The sequence below is a fragment of the Sebastes umbrosus genome, chromosome 23, assembly GCF_015220745.1.
Source record: "Sebastes umbrosus isolate fSebUmb1 chromosome 23, fSebUmb1.pri, whole genome shotgun sequence".
In the NCBI taxonomy this organism is placed as follows: domain Eukaryota; kingdom Metazoa; phylum Chordata; class Actinopteri; order Perciformes; family Sebastidae; genus Sebastes; species Sebastes umbrosus.
Genome location: NC_051291.1, coordinates 7,384,665 through 7,403,127, shown reverse-complemented (window position 1 = coordinate 7,403,127; position 18,463 = coordinate 7,384,665). Strand labels below are relative to the sequence as shown.

The following is an 18,463-nucleotide window of genomic DNA, read 5'->3' as shown; positions in this document are numbered from 1 at the left end:
TAATCACACATTTTTTATCTGTTCAAAATGTACCTTTAAAGGGAGATTTGTCAAGTATTTAATACTCTTATCAACATGGGAGTGGACAAATATGCTGCTTTATGCAAACGTGTGTATATAATCTTATTGGAAATCAATTAACAACACAAAACAATGACAAATATTGTCCAGAAACCCTCACAGGTACTGCATTTAGCATAAACAATATGCTCAATTCATAACATGGCAAACTGCAGCCCAACAGGCAACAACAGCTGTCAGTGTGTCAGTGTGCTGACTTGACTATGACTTGCCCCAAACTGCATGTGATTATTATTATAAAGTGGGCATGTCTGTAAAGGGGAGACTCGTGGGTACCCATAGAACACATTTTCATTCATATATCTTGAGGTCAGAGGTCAAGGGACCCCTTTGAAAATGACCATGACAGTTTTTCCTCGCCAAACTTTTGCATAAGTGTGGAGCGTTATTTATCCTTCTTCATGACAAGCCAGTATGACATGGTTTGTACCAATGGATTCCTTAGGTTTCCTAGTTTCATATGATACCATATCTTTACTCTAGCTTAGAACTGAGCCAGCGACAACCTCAAAATCACAAGTTGCGTTAACTTTGACAGCCCTAGAAAAATATTATTCCTCTTTTCTTTTCTCTTATTCTGCCCAGTGTTTCACTCTTCAACTTCACTTCAACGTAACATTAACAAAATCTTGAAGAGTTTTAAGTTACTCGCGTGCAGATAGTTTGACATTCATATTTTGAACGGAGCGAGGTTCAGCGTTGTGCACAAGAAGGCTGGTTGTCCAACAAGTCAGAATCCTTGGAAACTCAGATGAACCATTGTTATGCCTGGATTTTAATGAGTCACTGTGTGTGTGTTGAGTCGGCTTCCAGCAGCTCTCAGCCTGGGAGGGAGAGTTATCTGTGCTTTAATCAGCCCTGAACAGAGGGAGACGAGGGGAGAGAGCTCCCTCTTTCTCTCTCTTTGGGTCTGTAATAAGGCTTCTCGCTCTAAATCCTTTAATCTGAGCAGGAATGAAGGCTATATCTCTGTCTTCTGGCTGCAAAGAACAATTTCTCCCTCCTTTCTTTCCGTCCTTTTTGCTTTCACACACTGAAACACAGCCTGCCTTGTTAATTGAGAGCTGATGGAGCTGCTCTGTTTATGTATATGTGTGTGTGTGAAAAAGGTTAGTAGCAAGTTCAAAGGACTGCAAAAAGTTAGGGAAACTTTTTAATAATACAAGTTGGATTCAAACATTTGGACAGGACTCCCATGCATGAGCAGAAACACACACATTTATCTGAGGTTTCCTGGCAGAGCTCCATGTGTGCATTCAGTCAGCGCTAATTATTTTTGGATATGACTGTAGAGACACAAGTTCTTTAATAAAGTGCTTTTACATTCAGTTCTCGCTCGATTTTCTGCCTCCGTAGACGAGACGGAGTGTGAAGAGAAGCTGTAAATCTGCTGGATTGTGTCCAGACATGTAATGACTCGACAGCAGGAGCTGCCGTCATGGAGGCTGCATGCCCACCTCTGTGTTCACATACTAATACAGACCCACCGTAGTCCTCTAAACACATCACGTTTCATGGATCTATACAAAGAAAGTTCCTCCAAGCAAACACGTGACACTTTTCACTTAGCGTTCTCCTCATATAATCTGCCCTTCAGTCTGATTTATAATCCTATTCTCCGAAACACCTCCTGGTTTTTCTTCAAAAAGATAATATCAAGTGATTTTTAATTTCCATTCAGGAAGTTAGGCTATTAACGAGATATTTTCATCACATGGCAATTAGCAGCATGTTGTTGGGTAATGAGCACAGCACTTGATATAGAAATATCTGAATATATCTAAATCAGCCATCAATAAAAGTCATATTTTAATACAGTAACGTTGCTTGATATGCAGCATTAGTGTAGTGGTGGAAAGGAAAGTGAGTGACAAGTAATTATTTTTTATTGATCGCACCATTGGGGAATAATTCTCCCTTCATGCCAGTGTTTAGAATATATTTAATATATTTAATAGAGCTGTCAAATGATTAAAAACTTTTAATGGCCATTAATCGCATGATTGTCCATAGTTAATCACGATTAATCGCACATTTTTTTTCTGTTCAAAATGCACCTTAAAGGGAGATTTGTCAAGTATTTGATACTCTTATCAACATGGGAGTGGACAAATATGCTGCTTTATGCAAATGTATGAATATATTTTTTTATTGGAGCGTAAGTTTGGAGCGCTATTTAGCCTTCCTAACGTAAAACAAATTTGAGTTAGCGCGTTATTATCGCGTTAACCTTGACAGGCCTGATATTTAATGAAATTTAATGATGTTTTGACTATGACAAAAAAAAGAAAACGTGACAGTAGCCTACTTGTTTATCTACAGTACCGAAGGGACCGTCGGGGGACGATAGAAAATTGTTTTGGGACTGAGTAAGCTCACTATCAACACGTCCACTGGACGCACCCCATTTTTTTCCTGATGATGCTACATTGTGAACAACAAATCTGTGTTAAAATCAGCAGGACAAGAGCTAGTTAACGTTAATTAGCTCTTGTTCTGACCATCAATACGGGAGGTGCCATTGATTTACATTATGAAGCTTTTAGGCTCTATTCAGTAAAAATTACTTTTATTGGGTTGGATATGACCAGTTTAACTTCTCTAACAAACACCAGAATGCAAACAGTAATAAAGGAGTAGATGTTGAAGTACATGGGATTTATTGTTTCACTTTTGTTTTATACCGTGGAATTGAATTGGTATTGGTATCGACTGCTACATTTCTGGTTTCGTCACATCTCTTAGTAGTAGAGAAAGTAATAAGAGACGTGTTTTTGTAGGAACATTTGGAATAAAGCCTGAATCATCCTTTAGCTTACATAACATACAGTACCTGTATCCAAACAGTGAGGAGTCGTTTTCATTTCAACTAAAACCAACAGGAACATTTTAGATGCTGAAAATGAACCCTTAAAATGCAGTGACAGAACACCTGCCAGCTTTTTGATCTGTAGTTGATGTTCAGGCTGCCTTTAAAACAACATCAGCAGGATCTGGAGCCGGTTAAGTCTACAGAAAACGTCAATCACGACATCTTAAGGACTTAAAAATGAGTCGCTGTGAGCTGTCAGGACGCTCTGACAGTTATCCCCATATGAGCCCAACAGGATGAGGTGCACTGACGGAACGAGTCCTCGGCGCCGCGCGACACCAACATCCTTTAATTGCTTCGGCAGAAACTCTGACAGGGCAGAGAAAGCAGTTTTTTAAAGTTGCTGGAAACGCTGCTTAGCTATGAGAGATAATTAAAGCAGGGATGGTGTTGGTATGCAGCGCTGATACAAACACACAAGGACACACACGGTCCAATCAGTGTGTGTCATTGTCAGGTTAATGGGAGGTGTACCAGGATAGAAAGTGGTTGTTAATCGCTCACTCCAGCGCAGAGGACACAGCCACTAAATTACATTTGCATAACACAGAATTAATCTGTGTGCGTGAGTTTACCGCCATGAAATGGGATCATGTTTTTTCTCTTTTTACTTCTCTCTTTACCTTAGCAGGAAAACTTTCAACGCATTGATGTGAAGTCATATTTATTTAAGAAGATTGATTTCCTTCCTTCCTTCCAGGCAGTCGGCGGATTTCACTTCATTTCAGGGTGCTGTGGAAATAAATTTGCACTTGCTTTACATTGGTAATCCATCACAGGGAAAAGCTCCTTGCATTTATTTTTGTCAAACTTATGTTTTTGTGGTTTGTCACGGTTGCAAGCAAGGGTGCGTTCAAAGACGCTATTTGTTCATCAGCTGCCAAAAAGCATCCAATTAACAAGAAAAACTAAACCCAGAAGACCAACTGAGAGCAAATGTCTCTAAATTAGTTGTTTCTTACATTAAAAATCTTGAAGTCACTCAGACGCCTGGGAAATCTTGGATGTCTTGGTGTCCTTGAATGCACCATCAAATGTCCCTATTCTAAACTACATTACCACACATCAAGCCAATTTCTGCTTTCTCAAACAAGTTTCATGTCTCGATTTATCTTTTGATCTATAAGTTGTTTGCTTGACTGCCTGAAAACAATCCAAAACCTCGAGTTTCCTAACTCTTAGCTTTTGGCGTTTATGCTTGACTTAAAGGATTCATCGATTATCAAAGTTGCTGATTAATTTTCTCTCAACTGACTTATTTGATTCATCGGCTCGTGTCAGCTGAAAATGAATGGAAACCATTGGACGAGATTGAGAATAAAGCAAAAAATCTACAGAGATGTGGTTGAACATGGTTGGCAGTAATGGGAAATATACTGCAGCCTGTTTGTTTCCTTCCTGATTTTGATATCGGAACTTGCCAAATGCCAAATACCGATCTGATACCAGTGTGTGTAAGATACGTCGCCATTTTACTGGTGGGATTTTCCAGTGTAAACTATTGCCAGATTGCTGACGTTTTGCTGTTACACTCTCCGCTAGCATCTGCCCGATTGGTAGGTTGCATCTAGAATGTAACACACGAGTTACGAAACTCTCGCGAGATGGTTAAGGCTTGGTATTGGCTGTGTTTGCCAGGTCGAACAAGTCCGCCACCATTTAATCGGAGTATGCACGGCTCTATGTAAACAGGAATATTAGTGGAATATTCATTTTCATTAACCATATAACCACCTTAATAGGAGTATTGACTTTTTAGGAATAAGGGCAAAAATCTGAATTATTTGTGCATGTAAGCGTAGTCAATGTTAAACTAAATCTATGCGTAACACCTCTTACACACCAGTGTAACCACCAGTCAAATGTAATGTGTGATCTGAGGGTGGTGCCAGACTGAAGTTTATGTTGTTACGTATTTATGTTGTTGTATTTATCCGTCCCCCAGTGGAGAAATAGTTTTGCACATGAAAAAAATGAGCAAGTGTTGTTGCCAGACTTTAGCCTGAGGCGACTATCGCCATCTGTAGAGCCACTGCTAGCTGGTGTTGAATGGAGGAAGTCCCCTGATGGCCTGAATGCTTTTATTAAGCAGAGCAACACGGTGCTATGCTGTCATTTTCTGGCATGTAAAACGGTAACACGTGAGTTTCTTCTTCTACCCAGTAATACCAGTGTCAGTGTTGTTTAGTGGTGAACTGGTTAATGAGTTCCTGTATTTACTGCTCATTGTATCTCTGTCCTCTCAGTCAGTCCTCTGTGTCTCTTTCAGTTCGTCTTTTGTTTGTTTGTTTCTGTTCGCTGTGTCACTGTCCTGCTGGGATGTTACCAAGTGGTACTATATACACAGTACTATACTGTGTGTATGTGTGTGTGTGTCTGTCTGTGTGTGTGTGTGTGTAAAGCACTCAGTTCGTTAATAACCGCCGGCCTCTCAGGCCTTCTATCATCACACTAATCCTCTTCTCAGAGGTCGACCTATTACAGGGTCTTATTTTGTCATCATGTAATAATGTGAGATTAATACAGAACAGGGTTAGTAGTGTAATAATATGCATCCTCTCAGGTTTACTCAGCTCCTAACAAATGCCTTCCTGGTGTCCTCTTTCTTACTCTGTCCAATTAGAGTCGTCCAATTTCAATGAAACAGCTCAATGTCGAATCTTAATTTGATATTAAATTGCTATTGCTGCCCCCTCTTAGTCGATTAGTCGACTATTCGGTCATTTTGGTCTTAGTCAACGAAGATTTCTTTAGTCGTTTAGTCATTTTTATGCTTGTTTCATGCTGAATGACTTATTACGGAGAAACTTATGAGCACATCTCTGTTAAACACCAGATTTAAAGTGGTGCTTTTGTGTGATTCTTTGTGGAGAAACTCAGTTTCACAGATCTGTCGATTAAATCAACTAATCGATTAGTCGACAAAATCGTTTGAGTGTTAGTCGACTATGAATTTCTTTGGTCGAGGACAGACCTAGTTACAAGCAGCTCCAAAGGTCTAAAACATTTTTAAATGATGGAAACCATATGATGTTATTGATTTAGTATTGAATTGAATTATGTAATCAGTAACAATAATTGATGCCCAACAGTCGCTGATTACAGCTTCTTAAATGTGATGATATGCTGCTTTTTGCTGATTTATATCATTGTGAATTGAAAAATGAATGGATTTGAAACAATTAATTGATTAGTCCATTGACAGGAAATTAATCAGCAACTATTTTGATAATCGATCAACCATTTTTTCAAGCAAAAATGTCAAAATTTGATGCTTTTGGTGATAAAAAAACAAAATATTTTGGGGGTTTTGGACTGTAGGTCGGATTAAACAACACATTTGAATATGGGGGAATTGTAACAGGCATTCTTTACTTTTTTCAGACATTTTATAGACAAAACAAATCAATTAATCAAGAAAATAATCATCTGATTAATCTATAATGAAAATATCCATTAGTTGCAGCCTTAATATTGAATGTCTTTGGGTCTTTGTGTTGGTCGGACAAAAGCACTTTGGACTCATAGGATTAATTATTATTAGAGTAGAGTAATGAAACTTTAATGTCCCTGGGTGGCGATGAGGCTTAAGGCAGCAGTCAATAATAATAAATACAGAAAATATATTGTTGTTATGTGCATTCACACTGTTGTCAAGCATTTTATAGGCTAAACAACTGATTGATGAAGCATACAAAGATGTTTTCTGGAATTTATATTGTTGTTTTCTTTATTTCTGCACACCTGGATTCTTGTCCTGGACCTGAAACCATCTTAAAGTCCGGTTCCTGTCTCTCTGTTGGTGTCTACATTAGTGTGTGATGCAGTCTGTGGACTCTGGTACCGGTAGATCGTGAGTGTGTGTTGGTGATAGATGAGGTATAGCAGCTGTGTGTGTGTGTGTGTGTCCTTTTCGGTCTTTTAGTTTTATGCTTACTTTGTCTCAGCCGTGCTCTCCTTCAGGCCTCTTCATTACCACCAATAAGAAGTCAATTTCCCCTGGGCTCCGCCAATCATAGCTCCCATATCCCCTCCAGGCCCGGCCAATCAGCTTCAATGTTCCTCCGGCCCGATGTCATGAATGGCTAATGACGCCCGGTGGTGGGCAGGAATGCAAATGAGACCACATCAGGGCTTTCCTGACTCTGAGAAAATATATAGCCGTAAACAAGAAAGTCAAAGATTGGAGCAAGAAAATAAAGAAATGGAGAGAAATAACACATCGTTATTGGACATTCGAGCAGTGCAGACATCCACACAGTTAACGCTGAATGTCTGGATGTTAGTTTCACACCAGATTCACCTTTCAGACTGAAGAAATAATCAGTAGATGGGATATCATGATACGCCAACATGCTTCATCATGACTTGACCAAATGCCACCAGCGTGTACATAGAAAACAGCAGGTAAACAGGTGTTTTGACGTGCCACATACGCAGCCAGGTTGTGTTGCCCTTTAATATTTGACCACCTGTAAATACCAGATTGGAGTTGAATTATTACTCCATTGATTGAACACATAAATATCAGCTTACTTTATTCTTTATTTGGATCCCCCATTAGCTTTTGAGTAGTATTAGTATATATAAATATCCTGGAAATGTTTCATTGTTAGTTAGTTAGTTAGTTAGTTAGTTATTTAGTTATTTATTTATTTAGTTGGTTGGTTGGTTGGTTGGTTGGTTCGTTAGTTAGTTAGTTATTTAGTTGGTTGGTTGGTTGGTTGGTTGGTTGGTTGGTTAGTTAGTTAGTTAGTTATTTAGTTGGTTGGTTGGTTGGTTGGTTGGTTGGTTGGTTGGTTGGTTCGTTGGATGTTGGAAATACATCATCAACTCAACCACTCTGTAGATTAATCATATCTTAGTTTGGTCTTTATTGTATTTTATTGTATTTATACATGTTGATCAGTGTCTTCTTGCAGTAGGACACACAACTTTTTTGGGTTACAAACTCCAAGACAAAGTCACACAAAGTCCAAGTGAAAATCAATTAAACCAAACTTTACAAACCAAAATTACCATTTTTTTGTTGTTGTTATGAACTGATGAAGACTTTGAGCTGTGTTTGAAAGCTCCAGAAGAAGCTAGACCTTTTAGTAAAGATTATCCTGTCTAAACCATCTCCTTAAACAGAATTTCACTCTACTTTTACAGTACATTTTGGTACTTTTTGGTGACAATTTCTGACAAAAAAATAGCCTTGATTATCTTCTCTTTACACACTGGTCGTGCAGTTTCTGCAGTATTACATCATTTTGTAGTTTTGTTACAGTCAAGAAAAGATAAGAAATGTAATATTTAGTCTTGGGAATGAAGTCTAATTCATTGGTTTTGTATACACGAAATGGAAACCAGACTGTTAAAGACCTGTCATGTGTTTAAACGTTTCTTTTTGGGTAAAACATTAGACTCAGACCGACATCTAGACAGACAGACAGGTCTAACGTAGAGACAGACAGTCAGTAGGTCAGAGAGACGAGCAGACAGACAGACAGGACCATAGATGTAGTCTCAGATCTTGTCCGTCCTCCGGGGATCTGGTGTGTCTGAAAACGGGTTTTGTTTGAACTGTTTCCCAGCGGGTGAGAATGTAAAGACAGAGACAGAGAAAGGCAGAGAGACAATGTGAATTACAAAGAGAAGTTAGAAAGAGAAAAGCTTAAGAGGTTAGACAGAGAGAGAAAATCAGTCAGGCTTTATTCCCCTGGCTGGAGCCTCGGCAGACATTCCTGGATTTAGTTTCACTCCAAACTTTTCAGCGGAGAGGTCAGCACTTAAGACTTTCACAAAGTATGCACTCGGGATTTTAATGAGTCACAGATTGCTCTTCTCTCTCCTGTGTGGATATAAAGTGTGACTCACTTTTCCATCACAACATTTCATCCCCGCTGCTGGTTACTCTGGTTTTTCTACCAAATATGTCCTGCTGGTGGGTGCCAATGTAATCTCTCCCACACAGACTCAGTTGTAATATTATATTCAAGCAGACTTTCATTCCCAAATTTCTGTTAACCCAAACCAAAATATGCCAAACCTCAAACTGCGCCACACAAAACCAGAATAAATGCGGGGGAGAAACCGAACGAGTGCTGCTGTTTCTATACAAGTGTGCTGCAGAAAATAACCAGTTCACGTTATTTGCATCATTGATTAAACTGCTGGTTGTTTTTTTCACAGTTAATCAAGTCATTTAGTCTCTAAATCAGTAGTTTCCAACCTATTTTCCTTGTATCCAAGAAAAGCTGAGCCCCCCGATGTCATCACCCTAAAAAAATTACAAGTCCTCGAACAAAATCCTCAATTTGAATCAACTTTCTTAAATGAATATAACTCGTCAGTTTCGCCAAAGCAAATAAAGTGATGATGTCTTGACAGATTGGAAAAAAGCGAATGCAGACACATAATATGATCTTTCTTTCGTTAACAACTTAATCAATTTAATATAATACCGTTAGTAAATAATATAATTTATGGTGCTGTTAGATTGCTGCTAGACCACCTCATTAATACAGGTGAATCCTCCCTTTGAGTGCGTCAAGCGGGAGTGCATTGAAAATGTTGTTTTTGAAAGGCTAAACGCCAACAAATGTTCTTATTTCACTGAAACTTCGTTAGATTTTGCTACTAAGTATCATATATCTTTTTAAATAGTTTTATATACAGACTTTTGTATAAATTATCCAGTAAGTGTGTTATTATGATTTTAGTTATACATTTTGAACAGATCAATCGCGATTAACTATTTTAATCGATTGACAGCCCTATTAATGAGAGCTGTAAATGGGTAGTAAAACATTAAGTAAAAGTATATAAACCTGTGGGAAACACTGAGGCTCTGTATACGTGTATTTCTCCACTGTAATACTTCCTAAAACTCTGCATTGCAGCCATTAAGACCACCTGACTCCTGATATCTGTGGATAGGTAATTTGGGCGAGCAGGTGGGTACAGAGATAAGTCTTTTCACACTAATAAATCCCTTTTGCAATAAAGCGAACTGAAGTGAATTCAATTTGGAGGGAGTTAAAGGAAGCGGCCAGTCGATTGACCACCAATCAGAGCGATCTGATAGCCGCTGCTGTAAAGCCGATGATCGGCCGTTAAAAACATAAATAAATGAACACGATGGGACTTTAAGCTGTTTGATATATCGTGGACAGAAAGCAGAGCTGTAATTAAAACAGTTTTATGATGCACTCAGTAAAATTTAGAGGGAGAATCACCTAAAATTGACCTGATATAGTTGCATCACTATGAATGTTTGTAATGTAACTGAGTAGTTTTAGAGCTACAGGCCTCGTGCAGCTATAATTAAACACACCCATCCAGACTAATGGAAGGAGAAACTCAGGATGTCAGAAAACTAATTGCTATACTCCGTCTCTCTCTTCTCACATTCACACTTTCTTCTTTTGTCTTTGCTAATGTAATCTGGCTCAGCAACTCTCTTCACTTTTTAGCCCGTTACCTCCTCTTCGTCCTCCTCCTCCTCCTCCTCCTCCTCCTCCCCTCGTTCTCCTCCAGTAAAGGATGTTCTTGGTTTAATGAGAAGCTCCTCATTATTGCTTCTCTTTGCTCTCAGCGTTCATTCGTTTCTCCTTGAGTTTTGTGCTGCTGTTGGTGCTGAGCGCCGCAGAACAATGTCATGAGCGCTGTTGAAAGTCTGCTTTGTTTAGAGGACGAGAACTGACTGTCTTTGTCTTTGAATTCAAGTTCACTGGGTTTATTGTCAGGACTGTTTGTCAGGAACAGTGTTCGTAAAACAGTTTGGGGCTCTAGTTTACCATTTTTTGAACAATTGGCTGTTTCATAAAGTAGCTAATAAATCAAAATTTACAGAGATTAAAATGGAAGGTTAACATAATATGTATTTTTTCCCTCAGTTTAAGGAACATTTATCAAAAATAATATACTGTAATTTAATTCATTTTGACTGTATAAACCTGATCTGTGTTTTTACAGCTTATTACATGTAATTTTGTGGTACGGTTATTTAATGTAATTTGACAGTATCCGAATGGAATCTTTGCCGCCAGACTTTTTCCCATTTTTTCCCATCGTCTCAAAACATTGACAAATATCCACCCTAGAGTCCAATGTGACGTCTTCAAATGTCTTATTTTGTCCAACCAGCAATCCAAAAACCCAAAGACATTCAATTCATAATCATTTAAAACAGAATAAAGCAATAATGTTCTGCTCTATTAAAGGGACTATTTGTAACTTTCAGAAATGCTTCTTAACAGCGACACCTGTGGCCATGAAATCAACGAAAGTCAGCGTCGGGCTCACGCTTGCTCGCTCTCAATATACCTGAACGAGCATCACTCAAAACAGTGAGGCGACACACGTCAGCTAAAACCACAATATCACTCTATATTCCAGCTGCTTGGCAGTAATGTTAGCTGACCAGATGAAGGTCTCTCCATGAACATGATTTAGATCTGATCCTAGTGTTGGCTTTTCCTGCCTAAGTGCAGGCTGAGGCAGCGGGGCTCTCCAGCGTGTCTCCCTGCTCTCTCCGCCCGCAGCCGGAGAGAGCAGAGGAGATACCGGCACCCGGTCGGTAACGAGAAGACAACAACGTAAATCTCTGTAGAGCTCCGTCACTTCACAAGACACGGAAAACCTCTGTTGGTCTGGAGGAGCTGCAGCAGTTATTTCTGCACAAACGTCCACTGTACATTCACTAGATATTCTCAGAGCTAAACTAACTCTTCTGCAGTGTGTAGTGAGCGCGCGTTCACGTCTAGAGGTGGAGCGAGCTGAGCTGTCTGAGTGAAGGCGAGCAGGCAGAGGAGGAGGGTACAGCGGCTACACGCGAACGCGCATATGCGAGCGCGCATGTGTGCCGACCCGCTACATTTATACGCTTACAAAGTTACAAATAGTCCCTTTAATGGCTTAATTAATTGTAATCAAAATAGTTGCTGATTAATTTTCACTGACAAAGCTACTAAATATTAATTATTTCAGAACTTTAAACGGTTAATTGATTTAATCGTTAGAAAATGAATTGACCATTTTGATCAATTAATCTGTTATTGATCAGTTTGCTGGTTCCAGCTCAATTATGAGGATTTACTGCTTCTTTCTGTTTCTATGTAAATACATGTAAACACAACGGGCAATATTGAGGTCAGCCAAAATGATCAAGGTCATGTCCATATATCGTACGATAAGTCAGTAAAAAAACTATGGAGGAAAAATGTAACGTTTCTTTCTCTTCTGTGTTTTTCCACCAGACATGATGGAGCGGTGGTGGGCGTGGCAGTTTGCCCTCGTCGCCCTGGCAACCATTTACCTCATCCCCTCCCACGGTAAAAACACGGAGTTCCCCTCCGACACTCTGATCAACAACGTGGTGATTGACCCTCACTCGGGTCGACTTTACGTCGGCGCCGTCAACTACCTCTACCAGCTGAACCGCGACCTCCAGGTCGAGTCCCGCACCGAGACGGGCCCCAAGAAGGACAACCGGCACTGCACGCCGCCCGTCACCGAAGAATGCGATGAGGCCGTGGACACGGACAACCACAACAAGCTGCTGCTGGTCCAGGAGGCCAAGGACATACTGGTGGTCTGCGGCAGCATCTACAGAGGCATCTGCTCGCTGAGGAACCTGAGCAAAGTGGAGGACCTGATCTACTTCAGCGACACCAAAGGAGAGAAGTCGTACGTGGCGAGCGCCGAGGAGAGCGTCTCCGTGGTGGGAGTGATGTCATACTTCACAAAGGATAAAGACAACTTCACCGTCTTCCTGGTGAGGAGTTATTAAACACACACACTCACACACATATAACTAAAAATGAATATAAATGATCACCTGCATCTGTGATGTTGTGAGAGAAAACACAATTAAGTTGTAATTTGTGGAGAACGGAGGATTTAAATTGGCAAGCCATATGGGAAATGAGCACTCATCTCAATGTTTATTTATTTTATTTATTCACACAGTATCAGTGAAGTCTTTACAAGATGTTTCATGATGTTATTTCTTCTCTTTCCTTCACATCATAAAACCTTTCGATGGTGCTTCTAATCAAATCTGAATGTTTTACCATCAGTATAAATAAGGCCATATTACACAAACTGCCTCTTCATTTATGTTCGCCACTGACTCCTAAAACAATCAGTAGCTGCAACTTTCGGTCAAGCGGACAAGTTATGTACGAGCTATTCAAGTTTTTGCTCCCTCATCTTGATGTGAGTCATTATAAACTAGATTATTTTATAAGCATGGAAGATTCTAACAACAGGATGAAGGAGTATTTGACCACTGAATGAATACGTCCTGATACTGAAGTCATTGTGTGATGTCATTTGTTTCTTGTTTGAAGTCTGTTTTTGTGCTTTTATGTGAAATTTTTTATGCTGCCGTCTTGGCTCTCTGTTTGTCAAAGGCCAACCCAATATCTCGCCAAAGCATGTAGGAGACCCGCCTGTCCACCAGGGGATAGCATGAATATTACACGCCTGTATGAAGGTGCAGTACCAGCAGGACAGCAAAACACCTCAGTTAGGTTTAGGAAAAACGTCATGGATGGCCTTAAAAATTAAACGTAAACTAAGTACAATACAACGTAACAAAAAGTACGGAAAACACGTCACTAACATAACTTACAAAACATATAAACCAAGGCAATAAATGACTAGGCACCTTTAGTAAAAGCCAGGCTAAAAAGATACTGTATATCTTAAAGTTTCTTTTAAAAGTGTCCACAGAGGTGGTGGATGCAATGCAAAGGATTAAATGTGACTGTTATTGTTCTGGTGTTTTACCAGGTCAAAAGCGGAGACATGTGTCTAAAGTTTTACTTGAGCCTTAATATTTCTGTTCTCAAGTCAAATCAAGTCTTCGGGGAGTCGAGTTTCCAGAAAGTCAAGTCTCCGACCAGCGGAGTCGAAGCCAAATCTGACAACTGGGATTTAACAGATGAAGAAAAATGGATATAAAAACAAGTACTTGTGGTTTGGGGAGCGCTTAGGAATTGGAGATACTAGAAATAAGAGCTAGAAATTCACTTCACTTAGCAGAGTAGTTAAAGTAGTAGACCTACTGTATGAGTCTAAATGACCAAATGACTTTTCCCACGGCCTCTTTACATGAGTGTATCGTCTCCTCCGTCTCAGGTCGGTAAGGGCTACGGCGGCCACGACAGCACCAAGCTGATCTCCACCCGCATCCTCCAGGACTACGGCGACTGGGTGGTCTTCGACAACATCATCGAGGCCTCGGCGGTGCAGGCCAACCCCTTCGTCCTGCGGTACCTCCACGACTTCCGCTTCGTCTTCAAGGACGGCGGCTTCGTGTACTTCCTGTTCTCGCGAACGCTGGGGGTTCAGGACACCAAGAACTTCACCTTCATCTCCAGGATGTGCGAGGACGACCAGAGTTACTACTCGTACACGGAGCTGCAGCTCAACTGCAGCGAAACCAACGACACCAACAAGTACAACAAAGCTCAGGTAATGATGCCTGCCGCTGGATAGGCGGTCAGCAGTTTTATTAAAAGGGCAGCAGTGACTCAGAAAAACACATTTGGACATTTTTACATGTGGATGACTTTGTCTTAAATTGGAACCTTTTTGAGAATGCCTCGCTCCTGACCCCTGAAAAACTGTATAAATTGGATTTAAAATGCTTCTGAACCTGAAATAGCTTCAATTTCTGGGGTCTCCACTCTCACTGTACCTCTTTTATATATCAGCTAAATACATATTTTTAGTGTGAATATCTAACATTCAGCTCTTTTATCTCCTCCTCGTCTCCCAGGCTGCCTACGTAGCCACACCAGGTGAAGTTCTGGCTCACACTATGAACACATCAGGCCGGTATGGACCGGTTTCAGCCTCCGACAAGGTTCTGTTTGTCACCTTCACGTCTGATGAAGACCCGTCTACTTCAGCCATGTGTAGGTGTCGCCTTAATGCTTGAAGATGTTTATGATATTTTATGTTGGCTGTTGTTTGTCTGTTAGTTGGCAGAATGTCCAAAATATGTCAAAACATTTCATTGAGATTTGGCAGAAAGTTTGGCCATGGGACAAGGAGAAAGTGATTAGTTTTTGGCGCAGATTTAGCAGTGGGAACTTCTTGCATTCTCTCTAATATCCAGCAGGGGGCGACTCCTCTGGCTGCAAAAAGAAGTCTGATTGTATTGTATAGAAGTCTATGAGAAAATGAGCCTACTTCTCACTTGATTTATTACCTCAGTAAATATTGTAAACATGAGTTTATGGTCTCAATCGCTTTAAATTTGGTTAGTGATTTTTGACATTTTATTCTTTGGTTTACCAGGAAACACAGACTCAGATGTGTCTATTATTATGAGAGGAAACTGACAGGTACAAACGTTGTTTTTGCTCCTGATTGCAGGCATGTACCCTCTTCGCTCAATTAATGAGCAGCTGGTGGAGATATTAGGAGCCTGTTACAGCTACAACGGCATCATTAACGGAAAGACTGCCGTCTACTCGCCGTACTCGTCCAAGTCTGAGGATCCGTGCAGCAGCAGTAGTGGGGTGAGGAAACCCGTCTGTGAGTCGGAGATAAAGAGAGACTGAAACTGTTCACAATAACTCTGTAATAATATGAATGTTTAACTTGTAATTTCTTTTCTGCTCTATTAGAAAAGCATGGCAACCAAATACAAGTGTGGAGCCGAGTTCCTGCCCTCCCCGCTGGCCAGCAGGGCCGAGTTCGCCTTAACGTCTGAGCCCCAATTGGCCCGTAAGGGTCACATGACCGCCGTGGCTGTGGCTGTGGAGATGGGGCACGCTGTGGCGTTCCTGGGCACCGCCACCGGAGAGGTAAACACTGACTTTTGTCTCGCCATTTATTTACATTCCTTCTTTTCCCACATTCCTCTCTATTTTTCCAGTGTGTACGGGGATTCACCTTTCCCATTATAGTCAGTTAAAACATGTACAATATGAGCCCAAACGTGGAAACGGTTAAATCTAAATCATTAAGACATTAATGTTTTCTAATGCTGTTAAAGGTTTGTATTTTACGACGGTGTATTAGGGCCATTGAAGGTAAAAAATAAATAAATTACGGAGCAAAAGAGAAAAAAAAAATCTGAATTTATGTGAAAAAACTAAAATATTCTCTGAGATTAACCTCACAAAATTACGAGAAAAACATTAAAATATATTAATTATATTATTATTAATTTATGTTAATAATAAAAAGAGCACGCAAAAAACATGACATCCTTACCATAAGAACACTACTTTAGGCACAACAAAATTCAGATGGCAGCTAAATTTGGAAGTATTTCTGAGTTTTTTTCTTGCAAATTTATGACTTAATAATATCAGAAAATTCAAGTTTTTTTCTCGTACATTTTTGAGTTTTTTCTCGTAAATTTACCACTTTAATGTCGTACATTCTGAGTTTTTTCTCGGAATATTACCCGCCTCCCCGGCTTTTTTTCACCTACAATGTAATGTAATACGCAGTTGTAGTCTTTACTGTAAAGTAAATGTTCAGATTCATCATTTAGGCCTCGCTCAGCATGTTTCAACATAAAAATTGCATCACATTATAACACATATTTGCTAAATTACCATTATCATTCTTGTGGTAAGCATTAAAAAAGATGGGGAAAATCCTCCCCACATATATTTTAGAAAATAATAAACAAAACTTGAATGTGAATGACCTCTGTCCTGATAAAGTTGGACCTTTTTTCTCTACTCTGCGTCCTTTGGTGTAACGTGTCGTATAGTCCGTACAGAAAAAGCAGCATTTATTGAGCATAAAGCAGGAAACTCAAATATAAAGGTGTGTTAATGCAGTTTCTGTGTTTTGTGCAGGTGCTGAAGGTGCATCTGTCGGCCCATCCCGAGGTGTACGGGCGGGCGCCGGGCGAAGTCACGGGAGACAAGGTCAACAAGAATCTGCTGTTCGATTCCAGACTCCAGCACCTGTACATCACCACCGAGAAAAAGGTCAAACTCACTCACACTTTCAGACGCATTGATTATTCTTTTTTGCCAAATCTTCCATCCATCTAACACCTCCGCGTCGCCACATACAGAAGGTCAGGGACTCAGTCGTGTGCTTACTTCTACGTTTTCATGTCATCCATCAGGACTTAATGAGTCTTTCATTTATTCTCTCTGTCTTATTTGATCATTTATTCATTCTTGTACCGATACATCCGTCTACATTACCACACAGAAGTCAGCCATTGATTTATTCACTCGCTCTCTCTTTGTTTTCCTCCCCTGCCTCTTTCTCTTCATCTGTCTCTCTCTCTCTCTCCTTTGTCCTTTCATCTTTTCGGTCGCCATCATTCTCCGCCGCCACACCGAAAGTGAAATTGATGTTATTGATTTAGAAATGAATTAATTAGAATGCGTTTCAAGAGGGCAGCTCACTTTCATCAAGTCAAGATACGATGCTACGAGCTGCTCATTTAAATTTATTAGACCGGCCTCTTCTTCTTGACAGGATTTAAATTATTTCCACAGCTGGTTGGAAGAAATCCTCTACTAAAATACCATCCATACCTTCCCTGTACAGGGAAATACTAAAGGAAGATCGCAAAGACTGTTAAATGACGGATTTATTTATGTTTCATCTCACAGGATCGGTTTTGAAATACTGTCTAGAGCTGTATAAAACTCTGTTTACACATAATACTTAAATGTATCACATATCTTGGGTGTAACACATGATTCATCTTGGCAGCATCATAACCGACGAACCAAAACACATGTACCAAATGAATCCCAGATTTATCATCCATTTCTTCTTCAGGTGTTCGTTCTCAAAAAGCAAAAACAAAACAGGAGTAATCATATTTTAATCATAAGTCTACTCTGTACGGCGTCCATTTCAGACCTCAAAATTTCACTCCTTCTCTGAGTCATAACTTAATCTAAACTAAATCTTAACACACAGACATGAAGCATATGTTCATATAATTCAGTGTGACTTTCACTTCCTGAGGATATCTTTATCTTCGATGTGCATTGACAATAAACATCCATAAATCCACTTAGAAATCATAGAAAGAAAAATGCTGCAGAACTTGCTTAAGATTTATCACATTTTTAACTTTTCTTCAGTATCACAGTAATCCAGTAGTAGTTGTCTGTACATCCATGGGTACACTGCAAACAGGAGCTGCTTATAGATGATTCGGCATGCTGTTATTGGCTAATTTGCAAAAATGTAAACAAATACAGGCTAAAAACGGGGCTCAAAAGTATGGAGGACGGGACCTGCCAAAATAAAAAATAAATGAATAAATAAATAAATGACTTGATAAATGAATATATGTCATTAAATGTAACAAAAATAATTAATTAATTGATAAAATGTGACGTAAATTGAGCATTTTAATTTGCTTCTTTATTTTTTTTTTATATTTATTTTTAATGTTTAATAGTTATTTTTGCTACATTTAATGTCTTATTTATTTATATATATATATATATATATATATATTCATTTATTTGTTTATATTTATTTATTTGAATTATTACAAAATAA

The 18,463-nt window shown here is 39.5% G+C and overlaps 1 protein-coding gene and 1 long non-coding RNA gene across 2 annotated transcripts in view; one reads left to right on the top strand and one right to left on the bottom strand.

Annotated features, from left to right (window-relative positions):
* Positions 1–18,463, top strand: part of plxnb2a (plexin b2a) — a 147,069-nt gene that overhangs the window by 91,281 nt on the left and 37,325 nt on the right. The window contains exons 4-9 of the mRNA XM_037761177.1: positions 12,199–12,716; positions 14,087–14,422; positions 14,730–14,868; positions 15,332–15,477; positions 15,586–15,765; positions 16,777–16,911. Coding sequence (XP_037617105.1) covers positions 12,201–12,716; positions 14,087–14,422; positions 14,730–14,868; positions 15,332–15,477; positions 15,586–15,765; positions 16,777–16,911 — 1,452 coding nt within the window. The 5' untranslated portion in view covers positions 12,199–12,200. The remainder of the gene's footprint in view (positions 1–12,198; positions 12,717–14,086; positions 14,423–14,729; positions 14,869–15,331; positions 15,478–15,585; positions 15,766–16,776; positions 16,912–18,463) is intronic.
* On the bottom strand, positions 2,663–10,645 carry LOC119483119. The gene is made up of 3 exons (XR_005205625.1): positions 10,422–10,645; positions 6,891–7,098; positions 2,663–3,685 (listed from the first exon to the last, which is right to left on the bottom strand). It is a non-coding gene; the product is annotated as an uncharacterized LOC119483119 (long non-coding RNA).